Genomic DNA, 18,539 nt, shown 5'->3' with positions numbered 1-18,539 from the left:
GCAATGTAATGAAACTCGCATGCGAGTTCTCGCGCCGTCTAAATGAGCCTTTAGTTTATCTTTAACATCTCTCGTAGCATAATAGCCTAAATGATAACTGAAAAAAAAAAAAACAAATCAAAATATTTTCACAAAATAATTTGATATGTTCCCTAGTTGGAAGCTATATTATGTATCTCAACTCTCTTGCTGACTCCTATACTAGACCTACTTAAATGAGTTAAACATAATGCTTGCTTGCTAGTTTACACTGCTTAAATGTTGTGATGTTTTAAATGCCAATTTCTATCTTTTAATTTTTATTTTTTAAGCATGAATCTGCATTATTTAACGAGTGTTGTGTCTTGCGTGGTTGTTAGTTGTATCCAAAAAAAGATAAGTTGGCATTTGCGATGCAGTTGCGATGAGATTAAAGTTGTATTTATTTTACGAAAAAAAAAATGAATTTATAAATATTGAATACAAAAATATAAATATTGCGTCGAATTTGTTCTGCTAAGTTTTATTATTGGACCCTTAAAGTATTGTCATTGCCCCCCCCCCCCCCCTATTATTGTATGAGAGACACCACTGCTACCTTAAAATAAAAATAAATATATTTACAATAATACTTGTGGTGTATACACTTATAAGTAAAATTCAAATACCTAAATTATATACTGCCATTATTCTTAGGCTATTAAGGTTTGATTACAAAAAAAGCCATAAAAGCCAGACAAAAGTATTAAATCGAGAAGACATGATTATTTAATCAAATGTATAATCACTACATAGTATACAACAAAGTCGCTTCCCGCTGTCTGTATGCTTAGATCTTTAAAACTACGCAACGGATTTTATGCGTTTTTTTTAAATATATAGAGTGACTTAAGAGGAAGGTTTATGTATAATTTGTTAACTCGTGCGAAGCCGGGGCGGGTCGCTAGTTAATGCTAAATGAACATCCTTCCAACGTATAAAGTGTATCAGCATAATTAATCATTGTTTTTGTCCCAGAATCCGGTGGTCCATTGGAGAGCGTGTCTCGAGAGCTGGGGCAAGCACAGCTGTCCATCCAGCAACTCCAGCGCTTGCTGGACTCCATGCTGGAGATACAGAACATGCAACATCACGACACAGATGTAAGTCGATATCTCCCAGAATCCGGTGGTCCATTGGAGAGCGTGTCTCGAGAGCTGGGGCAAGCACAGTTGTCCATCCAGCAACTCCAGCGCTTGCTGGACTCCATGCTGGAAATACAGAACATGCAACATCACGACACAGATGTAAGTAGATATCTCCCAGAATCCGGTGGTCCATTGGAGAGCGTGTCTCGAGAGCTGGGACAAGCCCAACTGTCCATCCAGCAACTCCAGCGCTTGCTGGACTCCATGCTGGAAATACAGAACATGCAACATCACGACACAGATGTAAGTCGATATCTCCCAGAATCCGGTGGTCCATTGGAGAGCCTGTCTCGAGAGCTGGGGCAAGCACAACTGTCCATCCAGCAACTCCAGCGCTTGCTGGACTCCATGCTGGAAATACAGAACATGCAACATCACGACACAGATGTAAGTCGATATCTCCCAGAATCCGGTGGTCCATTGGAGAGCGTGTCTCGAGAGCTGGGGCAAGCACAGCTGTCCATCCAGCAAGTTTAACGCTTGCTTGATTATTGACGCTGGATTGGGCATGAGTGGTGGGGATAACTGACAGAACGGGATAGTCTTATGTATCTTTCAGTAGGAGTAGCAGCGAAAGCTCCTTGTCACAGTCTCACATTTTTTTTATTCCCCACCATAAATTAGTATGGATTATGGTGGGCAACGAATAAATTCGACCAATCATAGCGTCGCATTGCGTATGTTTTCTCCCTCACGGAGACACGCGTAGACCACTTCTATAGGAAATGCTACCTTCTATGGGCATTTTGTATTTTTTTCAGATGCTGTTAATAAGAAATATAAGGAGGTGTATAGTAAAGAAAATTGGAGAATCTTTGTAGGAATAATCGGAAAATTTATGTTGTCTGTTAGTACAATTTTGTTTGAATATCACATACTGTTTGAATACCTAGTTTTAACATTTTTTACCGGAATAGGGAATATTACGCGAAACTCTGCGTAGGGGGCGCCACTCCCACAATAAGTCACAATCTAAAGCTTGGAGGATACAACTAAACGGAGTAGCCATTAACAGGCTTTCCCCTCTGTCGAAAATAGGCGGCCAACGGTCATACACAATGTATGGACTGACGTTTATCTGACATGGCTATTTTTACGTTACGCATACATTTGACGTTCCCTTCCCCCGCAAAAATCGGCAGACTGTTTTGTACAGAAAATTACAGACATGGCGTCTCCGTTTGATTATATCCTCCAAGATCTAAAGTGTCATTCTATGGAACTTGCTAACGATGTAAACAAATCGCCATATTAAAATTGTCTCTAAATGTCAATTTACAAGTGTCTTTTGTTTACATAGTTAGCAAGTTCCATAGAATGACACTTTAAGGGTCCACCACAAACGAGAGAGTCGACATTTTGTTATCTAACCTCTCTATCACTCTTGCTTATTCGAGCGATAAAGAGGCAGTTAGCCGAGTTTCGTTTTTGCGTTTCCCGGTAGGCCCTTTGTAAACAAACCGCCTTGATGTATCAATGTCATACTTGATTGTCTGTGAAAACTTGTCAAAAACAGTTTAAGGTACATGATGTATAAGTTACTCTATGGTATACTTAGGTCGCTAGTGCAGCACTAGTGACTTAAGTATAGATAACCATAACCATAGAGTAACTTATACACACTGTACTTTAAACTGTTCTTTGACAAGTTTTCACAGACAATCAAGTATGACATTGATAGAAAGGTTAGATAACACAATTTTCGACTCTCGTTTGCGGTAGACCCTTAGATTGTAACTTATTGTAGGAGTGGCGCCCCCTACGCAGAGTTTCGCGTAATATTCCCTATTTTTACACTTGTCATTAGACATTTATACATGTTGAACTGTACATCTTTTCTATTGTTAATAACTTGGCTATACCTAAAGCAGTCAACAAAGTAATTAAACAATTTCGTTTAAAGCAGGTGTCACTAGAGGGCGCCTCGCCGAATGTCAAAAAGGACCGTCGCAAGTTCGGGCTCCGCAAAAAGAAGTCAAACAGCAAATGCGCGTCGGTCGAACTCGCGCCGCCCCACGTCGACGGATCTAGCTCGCATATGGTGTGTATTGGCCTTTATTAAGTTATAGGATTTCTTAAATTTAGAAAATAGTGTAGGTATATACATGGGTGGATCAACTATTTCTTGTTGTTATTCTGTCCGGTCAGCCAAGAGACAATATTAGCATAGTTTGTTAGAAGACATTGTACACCACCTTCTTACACGCTTGGTAGACGACCCTCAATGGAAAGGGTTTATAAGTATCACATAAAAGCGTGTTTGGTGAATTTAAATGCCTAAAAAAAACAGGTTTAAAGAGTGACCCAGGAGAACGTAACCATGGCAACGACTGACAAGAAAAAGTTGATTCACCCATATATAGTTGTAGTATTATATTATGTACAAAAATTAACATTACTTCCTAAGTTATACTAACAAATATGGATGCAAGTCTGAAATAAATATTTTCGATTCAATTAACTAAGTTTTTGCCAAAAAAAATATATTTTTGGTACAAGTTTTTGTCGCTGACTGTACTTTTATTTCCACAGACAACTAATACTCATCGAGACAATTTTAAAAACCCCAAACACAATTAGGTTGCGTATGGCCACCATGGTCTTCATCATCAGATCAGCTCCATGGTACCATAATATTGCATGGTCACCCGACTTACGTATGTATGCAAAGTTCGGCGGTGTCACTCACTAATTCGAGCCAATCGTGCAGTCTAACGCAACTAGTTGCGACTTGCGACCAATCGCGCGCGTGATACGAACTCATCAACCAATCGCGTTGCAGCGGTGTCACACCGCTGTACTGGCCCCAATCATGTCCCATTCTTATTGCCCGTAAGTCCTAAGATATACGCATAGACTAGGAATCCTCTAGACGGAGTTTAGAGCAATTATTTCATGAAATCGATGCTGCCAAAAATACTGGGGTGCGGGGGACGCGAGCGAGTCCCGTGCCGTGATTGGTCCGTTCAAACACACGGACGTCACACAAAGACACTGACTCGCAAATGGAGTAAAACTACCGTATATTTGTGGCAGAGGGGGTAGCGCTACTATGCCAGTCTGGAGGATGTCTTGTCTGTGGATGTACGTCAATGTTTAATTTAATGTTTTGTAACAGGCCCTCTCCGCTCTCACGGCGCCACCGTCGCCGGGCGGAGGCGCGTCTTCCATGCCCAACTCTGCCGCCAGTCTTCCCATAGGTAACACTTTATTACTACTATACCAGGCGTGGCTCATTCCGCGATTTCGTCGCGTCACTACAAGTACATGCGGCCAACACCAATTTTGCGAAATTGAATATTTTCCGAAAATCGTTTTTTCCTTTTGCGATTTCTGCCATTCGCCAATTTTACCACTTTTTAATTTCTCAATAGGTTCCTTTCCCGATAGCATCTCTAACCAATTCGCATTTTCCTATATATTTATTTTTCAATTGATTATTTCCCTAACAAGATTTCTAACCATTCGCATAATTTCCCGCTATATTTCATTTGTTCACAATCACTAACGAGTGTCATTTGACAGAGCCTAGTTAGGTACGACGACGAGCGAATCGAGGAGGAGTGTGTTAGGTGAACTGCGACCAAAACAGTGCGCGAAGACGAGCGAGCGAAGCGAGCGTGCCGCGGCAGCGGCCGGCGAGCGCCAGAACCAACATATTTTATTGAACAATATTGATTTACATTACAGATAATAAAAAAAGTTATCCAAAGTATTCGAATGGTTTGAAAACGTATCAGGAAAATAAGCTATTGAAATATAATTATAATAGGAAAATATGCGAATTGGTTAAAAATGCTTCCGGGAAAGGAAGCTAGTGAGAAAGAATAAAATGGTAAATTTTGCGAATGGAAATATTGCTTCCAGTAAAATTCGATTTTCGGGAAATAATCGCTACTCTCGTTTTGGTGTCTAACCATAGTGTAGTTGCGCGCACCGCTACGGAACGGGCGCCTGCTCGCGCTTGCGCCACCTAGCGGTCATATCTGTCGTAATAGACGCGTTTTGTTCGAGAGTGAATCTTCTGTACTTAGTACTATTATTTATTCTGTGGATATGCCACATTTGAACAACACTTCAAGTGGCTGAAACTTAGCGAAAAGGAACCATCCTCTAAAATTTGTTATTTAAATTTTCTTATTGACAGAATGTTCTAATTCTATTGGTAATTCTATTCTAATGGTATTCTATTGGTACATTGGTACAGTGAACAAACCTCCTTGACGCATCAATGTCTTTATTTATTCGTAACAAGTGACAACTTGTCAAAAAACTGTTTACGGCATAGTATGTATATGTTACTCTATGGTTTACAATATGTGCTAGCGCTGCACTCTGGCGGCAGTAAGTAGTAATATTCCCTATTGACAGATTTTTGTGGATTGGATCCTTTTCCTTAGATTAAATCCAAGTATAAAAGTGACAGCTTTGACAATTATTTTTAAAAAATCCACTTTTGGTACATTGAATGTTGCGGACAATTGTACACGTCAAAAAGGATTTTTTTAAACAAAACAATGTCGTGTTTTGAAATCTAACAATAAATGCAGACTGTCATTTGTCGCTTTTATCTAATATAGTTTGTCAAAGGACTGTCTCATTTCAAACATAGGCAGAGATAATCACACTATCTTTGTCTTACGCTAGTACTAGCACCCAAAAGAAAAGGATGATTACTTATAGGTATTTTTTGTTATTATTTACTGACAAATTTGGTTTGACCAACTATATACTGAAAAACCCCTGAAAGGTAGATCGTAGTGTCCCTTACCTTAACTTAATCTTAGATGTGAAAGTGATAGATGCTTCGTATCGCTTTTTGGGTATTAAAATATGCACTACAACCAAATTTATGGATTTTGAAACATTTTTATTTCAAACCCATTGCCCAAATGGGTCGTTTTATTTAAAGTTGTATACTTACACTTTTTTGTATAGTGTCTACCTAGAATCAAGAGCTCTTTCCATCCTAATATGAGAAAAAAGTGTCCCATTGGGTTTGATATTTGTGTGATCTCTCACCACATCCGGATTTAGTGAAAGTACAGTCACCACACGGGATTGTTACGCCATTTAGGGTCCTAGCTAAATTGGTTGTTCCATACTTACGCTATGGAATGTCCAAGTTAGCTAGAGCCCTAAATGGCGTGACTGTCAGTGTCGTGAATAACGCTTATTTTTAGGCTTAAAGACTCGAGCCCTCGAGACTCGTAAGTCTTGAAGACTCGACTATATTTGAGAATTGTATTTATTTATTTTACGCGTATGGATGTAAGAAGTCATCTTTGCCGCCTTTGAGGCGTTAAGCCTCGAAAGTCTTAAGGGTTCGAGTCTTTAAGTCTCGAAATGAGCGTTATTCACAACACTAGTGACTGTATCTAATCTAATAGTGCATATTTTAACACCCAGACATTTTGTGTTTGTTTATAGAACACAAAAATACAATCCCAATCCCGAATCCTGCCCCGAAGTACCTGCCCAAAATTATCTGAACACGAGATGACTCAAGATTTGTACTAATAAGTTTTGTTTTTGTTATTGTTTGTTTTTAAATTGTAACGAAATCGTGTAAGTTATTTACTGTCCAAATAAAATTTGAAGTTCGGTCTTTAGTAAATTTGATTTTGAAATTATGTCTTGTCAAGGATTCTACGAGATCGGTAAGTTCTCAATTCGCATGGTTGAAACTGAGATCGCCCCTCAAGTTTTCCGGCTTGGTGCACGAATGGGTAGTTCAGAAATGATTGCTTTCCCAAAATGTACGAACGATTAACCTTTTCGACGCCGTGTCAAACACAAAAGCTGTCACGCTGACGCCACTTCACCGAAGTGTCAAAACTGAAATTGAACTTTATGCATATGCACGTAGGTCTGTGTTGCTCTGTGGTCTGTAACCGATTAATCGGTCTTTGGCGTTGAACCTACGGTACGGATATACCGGTCATTGGCGTCCAAAAGGTTAACAGTCATCTTTAAACTGTATTGAAGACAAATAAGGTTAGCATCGGTAAGCTCAATTTCGTAACGTACGTTCCGAATATGATGCTTTCCTTGCGTAAAAGCATTTTTCCAAATCTCACGCTTTCCGAAAATGTCAAATCACTCCACTAATAAAAAATGCGTCGGTGAGGTGTTAAATAGGGAAACTGGACATTTTTGAAAAGTGAACATTACGAGAGGCATTATAAACCAGGACAGTAGACAGACTGTTTTTCATTTAAGTCGAATATATGCAATAGCGCTTTTGCGAAAGTGATTATTCTGAATGTACCTACCTAAACCAACTAAACTCTGGGCATGTCAAGCTAATGTCATGAATGGCTTGGCTACTGTAACTTTGCTAGGCCAAATAATGTGAGCATTTTCGCTAAGAATTCTATATGCTAGGAATAATAAAACATAGTATATCGAGGCATTGAAAAGATGCCTGTATGTCATGTTTAGCATCGTCCAAACTTTTCTCTGACCCATCTTATGCTCATTTCCACACACTCTAATGTACTTTTCTGTTAACTTACAGCGTTTCTTTCAACATTTCTGGCCTCTACTTTAGTTCGTAAGACCTTTTTATTTTTTATTTCACCCCTCTTTCGATCCTTTTACACTTCTCCACCATTGTACATTTTACGCCAGTAGGTATTATAAATAGTATTTTGTGTGGAATGCCAGACTCACTGATTAAATGTTTTGTTTTGTCATAATGTCTATTTTCTATATCTTTATCTCTTTTCCACGTATTCACAAACAAAAGTGATAAATAATCCAAACTTATTTTCTGCTTTTAACTTGCTATACCAAAGCTTAATAAAACCACTAAAAATTTACAAAAAGACGAAGATCTTACCTACAACATATTACATATATCCGTTTCTATAATGTACGGTTAAGATATTTCTTTGCTACAGTCAGCAGCAGAAGTTGCTAAGCGGGCCAGGTGTTCAAAATGATCTTGACGCGACTTTATTGTTAAGAGAATAAGAGCGTGTCAAAGTAATTTTGAATACCTCGCCTGCCTAGCAACTTCTGCTGGTGACTGAACTTCGTTCCTTGTCACAGTGACAATAACATGAGATCCCTAGTTTCTTGGGTGGATCAACTATTTCTTGTTGTTATTCTGTCCGGTCAGCCAAGAGACAATATTAGCATAGTTTGTTAGAAGACATTGTACACCACCTTCTTACACGCTTGGTAGACGACCCTCAATGGAAAGGGTTTATAAGTATCACATAAAAGCGTGTTTGGTGAATTTAAATGCCTAAAAAAAACAGGTTTAAAGAGTGACCCAGGAGAACGTAACCATGGCAACGACTGACAAGAAAAAGTTGATTCACCCTCTTACATATTCATTGTTACTTTGACAAGATACGAAGTACCAGAGAAATAGAATTACTTTACTGTACAAGCGACGTCCAAGATAGGCAAAATATGTTTACACTTTTGCACCTTACTCCTTTGTAATAAAACATGTCTTTGACGTATAATGTATAATTTACGAAACTTATGGAAAGTTCCATGATCATAAGATATCTTATGTTGTGGCTATTTCATACAAGATACTTATTACTTATACACGGTACACGGTCGCTACATCGGTTCCAATTCGGTCCCGGCTTCAGCAAAAGGGTTCCAATGTACAAACAACCCGAGACATGTTTCGTTTTTGCTTCGAATTTCGACACTTGAGTTATTTATCGCAATTATTTATTTTATTAGAAAACTTTTTATGACTAGTAACTTTTAATTGTGTTCATTTAAAATTCTGGTGTGTGACTATACATCTTTCTTCTAACACACAAAATTAACCTCTTCGACGCCGTGTCAAACACAAAAGCTGTCACGCTGACGCCACGTCACCGAAGATCAGATGTCACAACTGAAATTGAACTGTATGCATATGCACGTAGGTCTATGTTGCTCTGTGGTCTGTGACCGATTAATCGGTATTTGGCGTTTAACCTACGGTGCGGATATATCGGTCATTGGCGTCCAAAAGGTTAATAAAAATAAACTTAAACTTTAAATTTTACATCTATCAATTTTTCATTTATAATTATTTTATGTTTCCCGAAAAATTGCTATCTATTCGTCGATTTGCGGAAACTTGCCCGTATTTGTTAATAGTAATTCTGCTAGAGGCCAAATGCGACTGAGCTGGTCATGCTTGCCAAGTGTCTGTCGACCAAAAATCTGACTCTTTTACTCCAATGAAGGCGTAAAATTAGAGTGACAGAGAAAAATCCCCGCAATTTGCGAGCTTAGATTATCGCGGTTATAGCCCTGATCATAGACCCGGCGATGACGGGATGAACTACTTAGACTCCTTAAAGATCAGACAGTGGATTGAAATTAGTGTTAGAAGCTAGGGCAGCATAAAGCATGGCACTGTGGGTCACGACAGGATCCAAGTAATAATAATTTCCTCCCTAGTCTTTTTTATTCTACGACGTACTTTCCATAATGTAGATACGTTTCGAGATGAAGTCATTGCGACCTTGATCGTATAATCTCGCTGGCCCATTATCTACTGATAACGTATCTATTGATCTACTCTGTCGTGCAGGTATTGCAAGCTATTTTCAATCTTATCACAATGCAATAAATATGTTAGTCATATGCAGCGTTAAATTTTTGAGACGGATTTCAAAGTAGAGATCAGCTAACGCTCCAACCTGTATTGCTATTTTAGTTATTTTCCTATACATTATATGATAGTGATATGATACTATACCTACATTTGCGACTGAACTATTTAAACAGAAATGAATCAGTACTATATTTTTTTTAGTAAAATCTTACATGCTCGTTAGATGTACATATTTTTACTGCAAAAACTGTTTTAGTATATTGGTTTTCTCTAAGAATACACATTTAATTACACAGTGCAACACTATTATAATCTTGCTTGAATCTGTTATTATAATTTACGCTCTATTTGAACGTTTTAAAGTCTAAATTGCTATCTTAGATGATATAATTTTAGTCAGGCCTCGTGATTATTCTTTGTTTTGCCTCTATGATTAGCGGTAGTGAACAATTTTAATAACGTGAAGTGTTTAAATATTTTAAATTGATTATCTATAAAGTATAGTGACTTAAACATGTCAAGTGACAGTGGTGGTACTGGTGGTGCTGGCTACATAATACCAATAGCCAAAATATTGTGTCGGTATATTTTCGAGTTTTTAAGAGAATGTGAAGAACAGAATATATGTGAGTTGTTCAATATTTCAGTAATGGTAATAATTTCTGTGATTGTCGCCGTAATGCCTTTAGTTTAGGATTTTTTTCTCAATTGTGATGAAATCAAATTTGCTTTCCTAAAATGTTCTGTAAGCTGACGAAGCTTAGAGTAAGTAGGTTTTAAAAGTTAATCGGGGCAGAAACAACCATAGGCGTCTACATAAAAAATATTTACAGCAATATATGTAGAAATATTTTCATATTCCTGATAATGAACTATTACTGAATGAAACTTGCTAAAATCATTAATGTGATTATTAGGTATTGCTAAAATCTAACTGCACTATACCTACAAATCTTTCTAAAATCTGTTTAAATCCTATAAAAATATTCTTCATGTCCAAATTAACCAAGAATAATTAACCAAGTCCTGAATGTGGTGTGATTAAAATTGGTAACATCTAGGTCACCGGTGTTCCATTGCAGCCAACACCGTGACCTCCCGGCATTGCGTGCAAGGTACATTGAGTAGTGTAGACAATTAACTAACCATTCACATACCTTAACTCGTTGTAGTAAGGTTTATGTTTGGTCAGGTAAATTGTGTAAAGAGCTTGTAGTGATCTACCAATAATAGACCTTAAATCGATGGTTTAAGGGTTATGACTGGTTATATGTAACTGCGTAGCGGCACTAGTTTAGCGTGGATATAGCCTCACTGAAGATAGATTTTAGATTGCGTTACAAGTAACCACTATTCTGAAAAGTTGTATTTCATTTTATAGAAATGCATTTTTTATGCTTTCCCGAAATGTTCGGAAGAAGCCTTTCTGGAAGTACAAAAAGCAACATTCTTAACTGTCCATTGGTGGACCTTATGCCTTTTAACCTCTAGCCGCCCAGAGACCTATAAAAAGGTCTCCTGTTCCATTCTAATTTGAACTTTGTGTGGTAAAATAAAATTTCATTATGCTTGGCAAGGTTTGACGTAGGGGCGGCTAGAGGATAAATACTTAATAAGGTTTACAAACTGTCAGTTAACAGTGTGGGCGATGGTACGAGTATTTAGGAGGTTATACATTTTGGGAAAGCATGTTTTTACGGGATAGTGGTTCTAAATTTTAAATCGAAGACATACCTAATATAAATATGGTTTAAAACGCTATGATGTCGTCAGAATCGTACTATAGTTCGTTTTTATTAGCATTAGAAAGAAGGTAAGCGATCTTGACATGTCTTTTAATTGAAAAACGGTTTTTAAAAATCAGTAACTATTACTTACGAAAGCAGAAGAATATAAATGATCGTATTAGATTCATAATTGTTACATATTTGCCGTGACTTATTTTTAAAACGTGTTTTTCAATTAAAAGACACATCAAGATTGTTTACCTTTTTTCTAATGCTAAAAAAACGAACTATAGAAAATAGAAATAAAAATAAACTTACCAATAAATAAAATTACCCAACAACCATTATGATCATTTCATTGGAACTTGCATGTTCTTCTTTTGTTTATTTTGCGTCACTAGTTTAGGTTCTATACTTCTTCACTGTTTTTCAGATAGCATACTAGTTCAGATATTCAGATACCATATATATGTTGTTAACCTTTTCGACGCCGTGTCAAACACAAAAGCTGTCACGCTGACGCCACGTCACCGAAGTGTCAGTGTGCTCTGTGGTCTGTGACCGATTAATCGGTCTTTGGCGTTGAACGTACGGTGCGGATATATCGGTCATTGGCGTCCAAAAGGTTAATTTATTTCGTTTATTATGGAAAAATCAGAAGTGTACCTAATGTAAAACGTAAAAAAAATATTATCAAATGCAGCTTTTTAATTCTAGTAGATAATAAGTAATTTCGTACTATACGAGGTATCAAATCCTCTTCTAGCATGCGCAGCGGCTCGGCCGCAGTCCCTGCCCGGCGCGGAAGCCCTAGGCGTGGGCACCGGCGGAGGCCCAACGTCACTGACTAGTTTAACACCCGACCACCAGCTGAGAGAAGACTTCACTATACTGGCTAAGGATTTGGTGACGAATTTGAAGACTGTCGTTTCCACTCTGGTAAGATTTATACATACACTAGCGAACCGCCCCGGCTTCGCACGGGTTAACAAATTATACATAAACCTTCCTCTTGAACCACTCTATCTATTTAAAAAAATGCATCAATATCCGTTGCGTAGTTTTAAAGATCTAAGCATCCATAGGGATAGAATAGACAGACAGCGGGAAGCGACAGCGACTTTGTTTTATACTATGTAGTGATAGTCTGAAGAATGCAGGAAGCATTCATGTTATAAAAAAAAATAAAAATAAAAATTTCAGACAATTAAACAGAACATTTCCATTTAAACCATTGATCTAACTAAACATACATAGGGACAGACAGACAGCAGGAAGCCTTGTTTTATACTATGTAGTGATTTCAAAAGTAAATGGGGTAAAGAGGTTTGCAAATCCACTGATAGACGATTTAGTTATAGGAAGCGCTGGTGGCCTAGCGGTAAGAGCGTGCGACTTGCAACCCGGAGGTCGCGGGTTCGAATCCCGGCACGGCTCGTACCAATGAGTTTTTCGGAACTTATGTACGAAATATCATTTGATATTTACCAGTCGCTGTTCGGTGAAGGAAAACATCGTAAGGAAACCGGACAATCCCAATACGGGCCTAGTTTACCCTCTGGGTTGGAAGGTCAGATGGCAGTCGCTTTCGTAAAAACTAGTGCCCACGGGATTAGTTGCCAAGCGGACCCCAGGCTCCCATGAGCCGTGGCAAAATGCCGGGACAACGCGAGGAAGAAGAGACGATTTAGTTATAGAACTCCACGTCAGCCGTATTGCCTTTTTAGGGTTCCGTACCCAAAGGGTAAAAACGGGACCCTATTACTAAGACTCCGCTGTCCGTCCGTCCGTCCGTCCGTCTGTCACCAGGCTGTATCTCACGAACCGTGATAGATAGACAGTTGAAATTTTCACAGATGATGTATTTCTGTTGCCGCTATAACAACAAATACTAAAAACAGAATAAAATAAAGATTTAAGTGGGGCTCCCATACAACAAACGTGATTTTTGACCGAAGTTAAGCAACGTCGGGCGCGGTCAGTACTTGGATGGGTGACCGTTTTTTTGCTTGTTTTGCTCTATTTTTTGTTGATGGTGCGGAACCCTCCGTGCGCGAGTCCGACTCGCACTTGGCCGGTTTTTTTTTATTTCTAGGTGGTGGAACGGGGGCGGCTCCGCGCCGCCATGGAGGCGGCGGAGGCGCCGGCGGCGGGCGGCGTGGTGGCGGCGCTCCGGACCAACCTCAGCTCCGCGCTGCAGCAGAATTCTGGTGAGCGCTGTTTAACCCTTAAATTGGCAAGAGTAAAAATTTGTAAAAACAAGTAATATAGTATCATACCTTTATTTAATACCGTCTGGGGGTCTACAGAAAAATGTTTAAAAAAATCCAGTATTATTAGTTTTTCAGAAAATCTATGTACATCACTATGCACATTGCCAACTTTATAACAAGGAAAGTAACATTCTTGTATGTACACGCTGGTTACCGCTGCCAAGAAGCCAGTAAAATATTATATAAAAATTAACGTAAATTATTATGAAAAAATATAATTTAGTGTGGATCTGTCAAAAGCAATATAGTTTTTTTGTTTCTCCGACGATGAAACAATGGAGCATATTGCATTTGATGCAATAAAATTTCATCTTTCCCTCCTTGCAGTATCTGCAGCATACATTTTTCGGTCCACTCTCAGGAAAATGCCCCAAGTTGTTAAACTGTCTGTAGGACTCTATTTCGCAACCTTTTGTATTTTTTTTTTGTTATGGCACAGTTTCTCAACTTTCATTTCATCGGTTACCAATCTTCGCCGCTTTTCAATGTCCTTTGAATAGCTCAAACCGGAAGTTCTAAAAGTAGGTAACCTAAAGCTGTATCTAATTGTTTTTTTTTCAGGCTGGTACATTTCACGTGTTTATATGAAGCTCTTGTTACCCTAGTAGTTAATGGCGATGAGTGTTCAAGTGTTGGTAGATGGCATGGCTACGGATTGTACAGAGTTTAATGTGGGCAAGGCATCATAAATAACTGTAGATGGAGAATGTAGAAGTTCCTCTAATATGGTCGAAAGACAATCAACGTGCTTTCAGAATTAATCCGTGCTTGATTATATTATTTATCGGGGGTCCCTTTGTTTCACATAAAGTTTTAAGTCATAGTGTATTGTTTGTCATATTTTCATTACTTAGTCATAAAACTTAAATCGGTAATTTTTCAGGACTTTCGTAAGGTTATCCTATAGATAGGTTATGTTAGGTTTGTTGTATAGCAATCCTGAAAAGTAACGCGTGTCTGAACCAAACAAATTATGACTAACGAAAATGCGGACAAACAATACATTATGACTTAATTTTTTTTGGGAAACAATAGAGACCCGCTATCATCAGAATAGAATTGTGTAAATGCGTGTAGGCTCCTCATCGGAATCAGTCAGATTCATCATCAGAACATACATTTTTTACGGGAATTAAAGCCAAAATCTTATGTGATCTACACAGTGTTAAGTACTACAGACAAAGAAAGGAAAGCATACTGCTTAAAATATTTTAAATGAACAAGGACACGCAAAATCGTTAGTTTCAAAACAAAAGTTAAGTACAGATAAGTTGGTAATGTACACTGTGGTTACCTATGTTTATTTACCGTGTAGTTGGTAACGTACACGGTGGTTACCGTGGTTGAATGTAAGTACATCTTTACAAACTTGTCAACGGTAACTGTGGTGTACATTCCTATTTACCAGTGATTATCTTTATTATTATGCCTTATGCACACAAAATGATCAATTATTCATATACTTTACTATTTTCTTATAAAACACAAAACATAATAATCATAACTTGCATACAGAAAAGTTGTTAAAATTTAATCAAACTTATGTGAGGTACTGGCGAGCGTCGCCGCTTTGATCAGATTCTTTGATAGTGACGTTAATTTCAATTTTTTGTCATATCACATATTTTAGTACTATTCATAACATCATTATTAAGCAGTTTCTGATAATAAAAGCTTAGAAAATTCGATATATTTATGACAGGATTTTTTATTAACTAACGTACATGGTGATGCACAATGCCAATTTAAGGGTTAAACTGTCTCCGTACTATATACCTGGTCAAGCAGATCTTAAAATATCTATAACTAATATATCTATTGTATCTTAGTGTTGATATTAAAATTACGAATTGCACTTACTAAACCTGTGATAATTATTGTGTTGATTTTTTTAAATCTTTATTGACTTTATTCGTTCCTTTATTTATTTATAGCACCGGCACCTTAAATAGAATAAGAATAAAAATAAAGAATAAAAATAGTTTATTGCCACACACATAGTCACATACACGAATACAAAAACGATCAAGGATAAATGCCGCTTTCCAAAATATAGCTGGTCAAGCAGATCTTGTCAGTAGAAAAAGGCGGCAAATTTGAAAAATGTAGGCGCGAAGGGATATCGTCCCATAGAAAATTTGAATTTCGCGCCTTTTTTTACTGACAAGATTTGTTTGACCAGCTATAGTTTGTCAAAGGACTATCTCATTTCAAACATAGACAATAGCTTTGTCTTACACTAGTACTAGCACCCAAAAAAAGGATGAGTATAGTTTTTTCGTTCTTATTTGCTGATAATTTGGTTTGACCCACTATATCTTTTATACCAGCGGCTCTCAAACTTTTTTGAGTGCGCCGTTTGGAAAGCGAAATATTTGACGGAGCCCTAGGACTCCGCGGAGCACACTCTGAGAATGGCTTTTATATACTTATGCCACGTTTCAATTACCCGCAATCTAAATAACGTTAGACCTTACCTTACCTTATTTATTAGAGCCCGTCTAGTACATTAATCTAGTATTAAACTGGATTGGGCATGAGTGGTGGGGATAACTGACAGAACGGGATAGACTTATGTATCTTTCAGTAGGAGTAGCAGCGAAAGCGCTATTACTGTTTGTCCTTGTCACAGTCTCACATTTTTTTTTATTCCCCACCGTAAATTAGAATGGTGATTGGTCGAATTTATTTGTTGCCCACCATTACAAATAAATTCGACGCTATGATTGGTCGAATTTATATGTTTTGTCCCTCACGGAGACACGCGTAGACCACTTCTATAGGATGCTACCTTATATGGTCTAGTAATAGTGAGCACTACTCTATGCTTACTATATCCTAAACCCACAAAAAACATCAACCTTAGTGTTTAAACATGAAGTAATAATTTTAATAGGGATTTAGTGTGATGTGAGTTTGTTCCCGTTTGCAAACGGCCATTTCCTGTACAACAAATGACTCGTAATAGACATGTTAACACAAAGTACCTATAAAATAATGACGTGTGAAGTGTTAAACACAGAATTGCGCTCCCGGCTGTCTCGGATCCACGACGCGTCCGACCTCGCCGAGATATCGTCCGTCAATAACTCGGATCAAGTAAGTACACCTATGTAATCATCGTTCCTTTATATGTCTTTTATGGGTTACACAGCATAATTTCTAAAATCTAATATCCTAAGTACGCAATTACTAAAGACAGAACATCGAAAATCAAAATGTCTAATGTACGAAATTCCTAAAGATGCATGGCCTACGGTTAATGACCCTCTGTTTTAAATGTCTAAAGTACAATACTGCTAGTGCACGAAAATACTAACGACCTTTTTCCCTACGTCCAGTTGACCTAAGTTTAAAATGTATAAATTGCGAAAATTCTAACGACATTTCTCCTACGTTTAGCACCTTAGTTTAAAGAGTCTAACGTACGAAACCATGAGCCACGTCACGTACCGTCTGATTCACCGTACTCTTTCAAAAACATTTCCTTCACAACTTAACTAGATGGTTTGCCCTTCGGGCATCTGAAGCTACCTAACGAACCTAACCTACCTACTTACTTACTCAAAGTGTAAACTTTCAAAGTATTGCCATTAGGCTTTTTGAACGTAGCTATTTTGAGCACTAGACATAATGACTTTCAAAGTATTGTCATTAGACATTTTTTAGAAAGGAATATTGATTTTCTAAAATGAGATCGTTCGATTAAAAGTGTATTAGGACATGCATCTTTAGGAATTGCGTACATTAGATTTTTATTTTCGATGTTCTGTCTTTAGGAATTTCGTGCTTTGGATATTTGATTTTAGAAATTATGCCACATAACCCTTTTATCAATGGTCAATTAATTGTATTGCTGTGTGTGTAGTTTTCTGAATGTGAACAACAAGTAATGTAATTAAAGTCCACTTTGCAGCAGGCGACGCGGCCGTTCCCTCAGTCTCAGAGCTACAGTTCTTCCTGCGTGTCGGCTTCCGAGTTCTTTGATGCTGAGGAACATGACGAGGAACTCAAGCCAGCCGAGATTATCACTACTGATGAGGTGAGTTAATAATTAACGGGGTTGTTCATAAACGTCTGCTAAGTTAATAAATAAATAAGTAATAGTACATTATTGCAGAGGCCGGGAAAGGGCAATTCGTGGATGAGTTTCGATTTTGTCGGACGACGCGAAGCGGAGTCCGACAAAGAAGACGAATCCACGAATTGCTATTCCTGCTGAGGCATATATAGTGCTTTTCTCCAAACATGCGAGGAAATAAGGTAAAATAATAATTATTTAAGCATCAAGCATACTCATCGAACCTTCACATCAAAAATGTCAAAAACAATTTCCCTCTTTAATTAATTTTTAAAAGTTAAGGGTACAAACTTATTCTGCCAGTCAGTACCATTCAATATTCGTTCATTCAATATATTGTGCAATATAGTTGGTCAAACCAACTTGTCAGTCAGTAAGAACTATACCCATCCTTTACTTTTGGGTGCTAGTACTAGTGTAAGACAAAGATAGTATGATTCTCTCTGTCTATGTTTGAAATGAGAAAGTCCTTTGACAAACTATATAAGCTTTATGAACACGGATGAGATCCTTAAAAAAATATAAAAATAATCTTTGATTTTATTAAGCAGTATTCGCACGATCATACACGAGCATAACGGTCTTGTAAGAACGAGACAAGTAAGGTGGTTTATCTTACTATCTCACTCTATCCTATAGCTTGAAATGATAGCTGATCGGGTCGTGTAGACGCGGCTCGCGGCTATAATAATTGGCTGTTTGAGTTTT

At 37.8% G+C, this 18,539-nt stretch overlaps 1 protein-coding gene across 1 annotated transcript in view; it reads left to right on the top strand.

Moving 5' to 3' along the window:
* Positions 1-18,539, top strand: part of LOC134657963 (oxysterol-binding protein-related protein 6-like) — a 52,072-nt gene that overhangs the window by 16,862 nt on the left and 16,671 nt on the right. The window contains exons 7-14 of the mRNA XM_063513568.1: positions 997-1,121; positions 3,070-3,207; positions 4,285-4,366; positions 7,687-7,722; positions 12,244-12,416; positions 13,573-13,687; positions 16,761-16,849; positions 17,655-17,792. Of these exons, the coding sequence (XP_063369638.1) occupies positions 997-1,121; positions 3,070-3,207; positions 4,285-4,366; positions 7,687-7,722; positions 12,244-12,416; positions 13,573-13,687; positions 16,761-16,849; positions 17,655-17,792 (896 nt within the window). The remainder of the gene's footprint in view (positions 1-996; positions 1,122-3,069; positions 3,208-4,284; positions 4,367-7,686; positions 7,723-12,243; positions 12,417-13,572; positions 13,688-16,760; positions 16,850-17,654; positions 17,793-18,539) is intronic.

Source organism: Cydia amplana, chromosome 21 (assembly GCF_948474715.1).
Source record: "Cydia amplana chromosome 21, ilCydAmpl1.1, whole genome shotgun sequence".
In the NCBI taxonomy this organism is placed as follows: Eukaryota; Metazoa; Arthropoda; class Insecta; order Lepidoptera; family Tortricidae; genus Cydia; species Cydia amplana.
This window is presented reverse-complemented; position numbering and strand designations above follow the sequence as displayed.